General features: G+C 40.2%; 1 protein-coding gene across 1 annotated transcript in view; it reads left to right on the top strand.

The window, feature by feature from the left end:
- The first annotated feature begins 609 nt into the window (after positions 1 to 609).
- The window catches only part of LOC139714907 (intermembrane lipid transfer protein VPS13B-like), a 66,914-nt gene continuing 58,512 nt past the window's right edge, over positions 610 to 9,011 (top strand). The window contains exons 1-6 of the mRNA XM_071626555.1: positions 610 to 656; positions 2,386 to 3,370; positions 4,258 to 4,466; positions 5,115 to 5,333; positions 6,256 to 6,490; positions 7,403 to 7,597. Of these exons, the coding sequence (XP_071482656.1) occupies positions 2,425 to 3,370; positions 4,258 to 4,466; positions 5,115 to 5,333; positions 6,256 to 6,490; positions 7,403 to 7,597 (1,804 nt within the window). The 5' untranslated portion in view covers positions 610 to 656; positions 2,386 to 2,424. The remainder of the gene's footprint in view (positions 657 to 2,385; positions 3,371 to 4,257; positions 4,467 to 5,114; positions 5,334 to 6,255; positions 6,491 to 7,402; positions 7,598 to 9,011) is intronic.

Raw genomic sequence — 9,011 nt, 5'->3', positions numbered from 1 at the left:
TAATACGATGAATGCAGAAAGTACTTCACACTGAATGCAAAAAAAAAAAATACGCAAAAAAGTGTTTAAAAAAAAAACCAACCTCTAAAATTCAAAATTAAACTGTCCTGCAGACTTGTTGCAGAGCAGAAGTATGCTTGCACTTTGATGTCAAATGCTTAGGTGATAAGAGTTGAAAGCTGATTACTGTAGTAGTTCAAAACTTTTTGAGATAAGAAAGGTGTCCCACTTCTTCCCGCGTCCCACCCCATTCGACCCCACTCTCCCCTCAAGAACTCATTTCAACCACTATTTTTTTTGTCTTCTTTTTTGTTGTTGTATCAATTCACAAATAATTCCCCTTTATTCTCTCAATAATAATGATCCATAGACCAACTTGTGTAATAACAACGCAAAGACTGCTCTTAAATTTGATTGATGGATATTATGACTTCGTGCGTATGTTTTGATTCGGTTGTCAATTTTTTAGCCTCGAGTCAAAGCGCTACATTCAAAGTACTAAAGCAATGAGAACAGTGTCTACAATGTCATGTACACAGAGCACACCGATAGTTTTGCTAAAAACGACTTCACATACAGCCTAGATTCATACGTGTTTACAGTGCATGAGTGTACGTGGACTAGCACCGGTGTGATCAGTGATCATGTTCCTGTTTGTGAGTTTGAAAACGTTTTTCTCAACTTTCTGTTTTGCAAGTAAAATGCACCCTGTCGGTAGTGAGACTCTGCTTCGACCTAGACCTCTTCAAATGATATGAGGAGCTCAGATAAAACCAGGCTAGAGGCAAGCAAGACAGGTTCACCTCGGCATGCATTTTGTGCACAAAATGCATGTGTGGGGATCGAAGGTCCGTAGGTACAGTGCAGTCCCCAGCCAGTAGAGCCACGTATCCTGTGCAGCAGAAGGTCTCGGCCTAATTGAATTGAATTGAATTGAATTTATTCGTTTCATTTCCATTTTTACATTGCATTGTTGTTTACATATTGACACATAATATTACAGTAATATATCAGCAGGAATTGACAGAATATAGGGTACGGAAAGTTATGAAGTTATGTATACAAACGGAAATGGGGTGACCCAATTAAAATTAAAAAAGCATACTGCATAGCTTGTAAAATTTGTAGGTCTGACACCATGACGAGTAATTTAATACCGGGTATTCATAATTATGTACAGAGTAATTGAGAATATATATATACAGACTCCTGAAACATATTTACATAACTTGTACGTATTTACATCTTAAAGGTAGTAAACCTGAATGAGAAAGAGAGGGAGAGAACGAGAGAAATAGAGGAAATAAAGTGAGAACTGAAGGGGAAGGGGTGCTGCGGGGATATGAGGGAGAGAGGGGGAAGAAAAAGAAAGAAAGAAAGGGAAAAAATAAACAGTAGAATTAAAATGAATAGGAATTCCACATGAATAATATACCATGTAAAAGTTGATATAAGATTACATTGTACCTTAGATATAGGGTAAAAGTGTCCAGATATTTGGTTTCTATAGGATTAGTGGTCTATAAAGACTAGTTACATCATAACATATAACATATTTACTCAGAAGACTTAGTATCTAGTTTTAATTTGTATTTGAATGTTTTGAGGCTTGTGGTTTGTTGAAGAGAATAGGCTAAAGAATTCCAATATTTTGGTCCAGCGAAAACAAGTGTATTGTGTTAAAAGTTAGTTCTAATGGATGGCATGTGGTGGTAAGAAGAAGACTGCCGAGTGTAGTAATTGTGTACTTGTTCATTCATAACAAAAAGTGACGAAATAACCTGTGGAAATTCAGAATCCTTCGAGCTGTACATAATGGATCCTAGAAGTTAGAGGGATTTAGGAAAAGCCAGCAGGCATGACTGTTTGTGATATTCCCATGTGTTTTCATAACTGAAAATGAATTTCTCTTTGAATTGATTCAAGAAAAAAAAATACGAAAGTGCAATGCATGAAAATAGTGCCTGAAGAGATGTCTCACTTTCATGATTTCAATCCCAGCCCAGTAGCAGAGTGCAGTACATTCCATTGTCTAAGATCTGTACCAATAATGTATTATGTATCATGCAGAATCCAAACTTTAGTACTCTTTACTGTGTACTGTAATTATGCCAGAGTTAGGTTGCTTAGTTTAATTTTAACACAAAGTTCAATTTCAATGAATAATAACAACAACAACAACAACAACAACAACAACAACAACAACAACAACAACAAAATGTGCAATGTCAGTGCCTAATAAAAATACAACTTTCAAATGAAAATTTGAGGTACTGCAAGATACTGGGAAAATCTTTTCCAATTGCAAGATCCTTCCATTTGAGCACGAAGCGTAATTAACAGAAAAACTGAGTTATTGTGTGATTTTCTTCTTCCTCCACACAGATTAATAGTTGATAGTATACAGCGACAGTAGAGGTCAACATGTTGGAGTCATACATCTCTCCCTTCCTTCTTGGGTATGTGGACAAGTACATCAAGAATCTGAAACCAGAAGACTTGCAGCTATCGCTATGGGGAGGGGACCTGGTGCTGAACAATCTGGAGCTCAGGTTGGATGCCTTGGAGCGGGACCTGAACCTTCCCCTTACGTTTGTCAGTGGCATCATTCATGAGCTCCGGATTCATGTCCCCTGGACAAAGATTGGCTACGAGCCAGTTGAAATCAGCATCAACACCATTGAATGTACCTTGAAGCTCAAAGATGCGGGGATGGACGACGGTGAGAGCGTTAGCTCCAAGTCGAGTGTGAGCACCAGCAAGAGCAAAGGGGAATCCAAGCCCAAACCCAAGGAAGCCGTCCAGGATGCGAGCCTCTCTCCCGGTTACGTGACATCTCTCATGAACCGAATGCTACACAATGTCAGGGTGTCCGTCAAGAACCTTATCCTCAAATATGTGGAGGACGATATCGTGCTGTCCATCAACGTGCAGTCCATTGAAACCTTTGCCACAAATAGCAACTGGGAGACGGCTTTCCTTGAGCTCTCTCTGCCTGAGCTGGTTCTCCGACGCGTCTGCAATTTCTCTGACATCACTGTCTGTCTGGACAAGCGTAGTGCCAGCGGAAAGATCGAAGTCTACCAGGAGCCAGTTGTCTTTCGCTGTGCGGTGAGCACGCGCGTGCACCTGACGTACAACAGCTTGAACGCCAAGCGCGTCGGTATTGTCAAAGTCAGCACGCACTGCGAGGAGCTCGAGATGTCGCTATCGGACACGCAGCTTCCCATGTTCCTCAGGGTTCTTGAGCTAGTCCTGGCCCTCTACTATGGGACCATACAACAGTCTGATGATGAGAAGCAGGATCAAGGAGAAGTGAGCCAGGAGCAGGACCAGATGACTGGTGGAACAGCACCGGCTCCTACTGATGGTTTGTAGGATGTAGCAAACATTAAGTAGTCTGCCACAGTTCCTGATTTTTCTTACTTCCTTGTCCCCTCCATCATGTTACTGACACGTGCTGTGCTACTATGACCTGCACACTACAATTCCCAGTAACCGTATATACGCTTGATTGTGGTAGTGTTCCCTGGAAATGCAGTAAATGCATAAGGTCTTCAAAATAGTACACAAGACCAAGAGTCACAATTTACAGTCAAACTATAAAATGACACCAGTGTTTTGGCAGCCATGTGAAATACATTGCATTCTGCTAATTGTTAGCAAGATTGCTGTTTTTGAGTTGTGTAATACGGGACATATAGTGAGAGATCATGTGCCAGGATGTCAAAATGGGGTAGATATACAAAGTTTGTATACTGGTACAAAAGTACATACTTGGGCTTGGTACATGGAAGTAAAGAAAAGCCTGGTCAGTTAACATTAAATGTTGAGTTTGCAGTTCAGCATTTGATGCATCTCTTGATTGGTACAGTATGTAATTCCACATTTGTACATTGTAATAAAGTTCGAAACTGTAATTTAAAGTCTTAATCTTATCGACATACCACAATAAGTGCATTGTGGTATAAACTCAATTTTTTTGTGTGTATGTGTGTGTGTGTACAACTTATATTACCCATCACTACATTCTGATTGGAACTCCATATACTGACATGCATTAGTATTCATTCAGAGGGATAGGATTAAAAGCAGGTCAACAGTTAGATATAAATATTACCCTACCTCTGCTCCTTCTGAAGCCCCCTTGGTTTTCTTTCCCCTGCAGGGCAAAATTGATTTTTTTTTTAGGAAGATTCTTTAATGCAATTGTTACTCCTTCAAAAATCCACCCCCTCCCCCAAAAAATGTCAGCAGATTCTGAGGAAGCCCCTGCCAATCTGGACCCATCCAACGGCTGGATGAACTGGGCGTGGTCCCTGGTGCCCGAAATCCTGACGTATGAGGACGAGGAGGAGAACGTGACGCGCCCAGCCAACTTGTACGGGGGCGGGAGACTCCAGAAACGTAGGGACCCCATCCTGTCTGTGGGGTTCTACTGTAACAGGGCTTCACTTGAATTCAAGGTAATCGACATACATGCTGTACTTGCAAAGTTATCTATTTGAAATAATTCCCTTTCGGCATGGCCCGAACATCAAACCTTGCAGTGCTTTGAAACGATTGACTTAGGACAGGTTGAGACAAACACTGCAGCAATAAAATCTGGCTCATTTTTCTGCCAAAATATTTTCTGCTGTGTTCTCATGGACATAAATTGTTATGAATATTGTGCGTGTTCTCAGTAAGCTGAAAGACTTCATTGGTAGTCAGCATGTACATACAACTAGCATAACTCTATTGATTGCCAAGAATACATCAGTATTTTTATTTTATATAACACCAAAGGATGACATTATTCAAATATTCTTAGTATTAACCCATTGTTTACAAGAGCTGGTTGTACAATATGTCACATCTCTTGTAAATTGTGTAATTATAGAGGTCAGAATATCATCTCATTTAATTTGCATTTATGACTGACCAATCCACTGTTCTGGAAGTACAACTTTATCATCCTTTACTTTGATTACAATGAAGCTGTTGTTGGTTTGTTTGCTAGATTTTAGTAGATTCATTCAAATCAACTTCAACATACTATAGAGAAGATTTTCACCTCAATGCCTTCTACATTTCCCAACTGACGATAGTCCCCTCACCATTTCCCCGTGTAGACAACAAACCCGAGTGGTGAACAGAGTCTGTACACTAGACCCAAGCTGAGCTTCCAGCGTACCTTGCTCCTGGAATTGGGAGGCGTCGCCATCGACGTCTTGATGAAAGGGGAACCGTTCTTTGCAGCGCAGCTGGGAATAAGTCAGATCAGCCTGTCCGGCATTGGATCTTGCCCCTGTGGAGTTGATGATCATGGCTCTGATGCAAGAATCCCAGAGGTACAGTAGTTACTGTTAAATGTTAGAATCAAGGGCCTTTTGAAATTTCATAATGATTAATCAAAGTGGGCACTGTGATTTTTGTGTCTTTCTTTCTCCTATTGCTTTTTCACAAAATGGTGTTGTTTTTTTTTTTAGATGATCCAAAAATGTATTGATTATTTCTAAATTGCTACCTACATTATCAACTTTAAATAAATAACAAATAGTTTATGTTCCATACTGATTAATATTTACCAATCTTGGAAACTTGAATTGGTAAGTGAACAAATTTTTATGACAGTAATTTTCTTTTCCGGAAAAATCTGCTAAATTATATTGGACTTGAATTCTGAGTGTATTGCTTCCCTTTCCTTCATGTACTTAAAGTTTGTGTCCATCTTTTCCTGAAAAATATGCAGAAGTTCTTGAGGTCTCTTCATTTACAAGACTGTGTTAACCAAGACTTTTTTTCCCAATCATCTAGTGTATAGTTATTTATAGATTTGTAGATGTACCCATGTACATGTGCATTTAATCAACTGCATATAACTTGGAAGGTAACATGGACTTGAATGGAATTGGAATGAAACATATTTTCTGTAGCTTGATTAGTATGAGGAGTGATGAGCATGTTTGAGAACTTATCAGTATGAGGGCAAAGTTATTGTGGCAAAATGAATGACTGAAGATAAAGTTGAGGGCTGAATTTCCATGCAAATGTAATGCAGTAACTTCTCGCTAGTCCGGTTCATTCAAAATTGTACATGACTTATCCGATTGGGCCATAAAAAACAGCAGAAAAGGGCAGAATATGTCAAAGAAAACATATGATGCTCTTGCTGAAACTGAATATGAATCGATGGCACATTGTTATTGCACCTGTGAACTGCAAATTGCTACCTTAAAGTTATAAAATTCCTGTGTCTCTCTGGTAATGTAGGATCGAGACTGTTACATCACGTGCGGTGATAGGGACTACCGGGACAAGCGGGAAAACTTCATGTCCCAGTCGCTGTTTGACGGGAGCAGTCCAGAGAACAACCACCAGAAGACCATCTACATCCTGGACGGGGAACACCACCAGAACGTGTACACTGAGACAGGAGCCGTCGCCAGGTTTGGTGCTCTGTGGATGGACTACCTCTTTACATATGAGAAGCTCAGAGGGCCAGATGGTAAGGAGAGAAGAGTGCTTGAAGTCGCTCTAACATCCACTCTATGGAGTGAAGTTAAAGACCCGGTAGTGTGAGGAAAGAATGGTTGACCTGATTGAACAAATTGTCATTTGCTCTTCACTGGGGTGCATTCAAAAACCATGACTTAGTGCAGGCCTACAAACATAGAATTGTCTGTCAGCGAATATGTGCATCAAAGGATGTGCTCATTGGTAACGTGTGACTCCAGTTGAGATTCTGTGGCTGTGTGTGTGTATAGTTACGTAGTGATCAGTGTTAAAGCTGTACACAGTTCGTTACGGGTATTCCCAAATATATCAGAGTCAAGCCAGCTTTCCCATTGCTTGGTATCCACACACTACCGTTTCTTTACTGAGACAGTTCTCTGAGCGAGACAGCTACAATGGGTATAGACATTGGAAGGGGAGATCAGTGACAGTTATTGTAAGCTTCAAGGGATCAATGTGAGACCTCTGACGAATAAAATATAAAGTAATATTATGACACATCAATGTGAGCTACGATGGTACATGTACTTCATTGAGTAGACCACACAGTGTTTTAATAAGCTAACAAAGTGGAACCTCTCTCTCTTGCTTTGCATGGATCTTTTCAATCTCAGGATTACTGCTTTTGCCAAGGTCGACAGGACACAAATACTATTTGTTCTTTATTTGACATCATCTAGGAAACATTTCACGGTCTTGTAAGTCTACAGTCGTCAAAACTTGGAAGTTTTAAGTGGTGTGTTATAATGTCGTCGGCCTCATGCCAAAAGGGCACTAATAGTGTACAAACTCTATGGTGTTAAGGCCCTTCTGGCATGAGGCCGACGATGTGCAGTTGAGTCAATTTGACTGTTCAAAGGCACACGTCAAGTGCATTTTGTATATCATGTCTCATTCTTTGCAGGTAACGACAGCTCGAGTCGCTCCTCCCATCACAGTGACACTGATCCCATCTTCAACGCTAAGGAAACGTCGTGGAAACGGTTCGTCATCGCTCCAGCCTCCATTACGCTGAACAGCTCTCTTGTGTATCGCATTCAGCAAGTAACGTACTATGGCGGTAACCATGACTACGAGCCGTATAGCACTCCAAAGCCAGGTTGGTTTGTAGAATGACCCATTCAACTTTACTGTTGTAAGTGTTCCATGCATCTATTGCCTGTCTGTGTACAAACATTGGATGGGGAAGTCTTGATCCGGCCCTATGGATCTCTCTGTGGCTTAATCAGGGTGTACCAAGATTGTCTTAAATGGAATGAGGCAGTGTTTTGCTTTGACGCAGTAATGATTAGGGCATTGGAGTTATGTGGAAAACTGTGAGAAGCTGAGAAACTGGGGGATCCTAAGTATAATGCCTTTATTTGAATTTCTTTGATGGACTGAGTATGAATCAAGAGTTTACTTGTGACAAGGATGAATGATAGATGATGTCTGCAGAGCAAGTTTACATAGTTTACTTCTAAGTCTCCAGTAACCAGGGTACCAAATAATCAGATTTACCGTATTTGCTTGTTATGCCTCCGCCACGAAGTGGTGCTGGAGGTATTATGTTTTCGGGTTGTCCATGCGTCCATAATCAATTTTGTGGACAGCTAACTAAAAAAACGGTTTAAGGTATCCTAATGAAACTTGGCATGTATATGTATGAGTGGGCAAAGTTGTGCCTATCAACTTTTAAATGAACATGCTCAAGGTCAATGGTCAAAAGGTCAAGGTCAAATGGTCAAAAGGTCAAGGTCAAATGCTCAAAATCTCACTATTTCCCCATAGCCATGCAATGTCTGAAAGTATTTTCTTGAAACTTAGTTTATACATGTGCTACAAAGGAAAGATTCTCCAGAGAGAGCTTCGGGTTATGAGGTCAAAGGTCAAAGATTAAGGGTCAAGTCAAAATGCTGAAATTTCAGGTTTTTCTCCATATCTTGGAAATGGTTCAAGATATCTTCATGGAACTTAGTATATATGCATGCACTGACTGGCAGTGATTATTTAGGGAATTTGGGGGTCATGGGTCAAAGATCAGGGGTCAACTCCTCTAAATGTCATTATTTCCCTCATATTTATGCAATGCCTGCAGGATTTTTCTTGAAACTTGATATATACATGTATTAATATTACCCAATAGAGATTCTGTGGGAAGTTTCTTGCCAAGAGGTCAAAGGTCAAGTGAAAGCGCTAGCTTTCACTTCTTCCTCCATATCTTGAAAGTGATTCAAGGTATCATCATGAAACTTGGTACATATATATGCATGTTCTCCATGACAGTGATTCTCTTGGGAACTTTAGGGTCATAAGGTCACAGGTCAAGGGTCAAAGACCAGGTTTAGGTGCTAATATTTTGCCATTTAATACTGAAATTACAGTATTTCTCCATACTTTGAAAATTACTCAATGCATAAATTTGTAAAAGGGTCAAAAGTCAAGTAAAAATCCTCAAATCCCCAAAGACCTGCGCTCTTTGACGAATTAGCCATTCATCCAAATAAACCTTGTTCAAGGAAAGTGAACATTCA

Source organism: Diadema antillarum, unplaced genomic scaffold (assembly GCF_040938485.1).
Source record: "Diadema antillarum isolate AM-2024a unplaced genomic scaffold, OU_Dant_1.0 scf00000045, whole genome shotgun sequence".
Taxonomy (NCBI): Eukaryota; Metazoa; Echinodermata; class Echinoidea; order Diadematoida; family Diadematidae; genus Diadema; species Diadema antillarum.
Note: the sequence above shows the minus strand (reverse complement) of the source record. Positions and strands in the feature narration are given on the sequence as shown.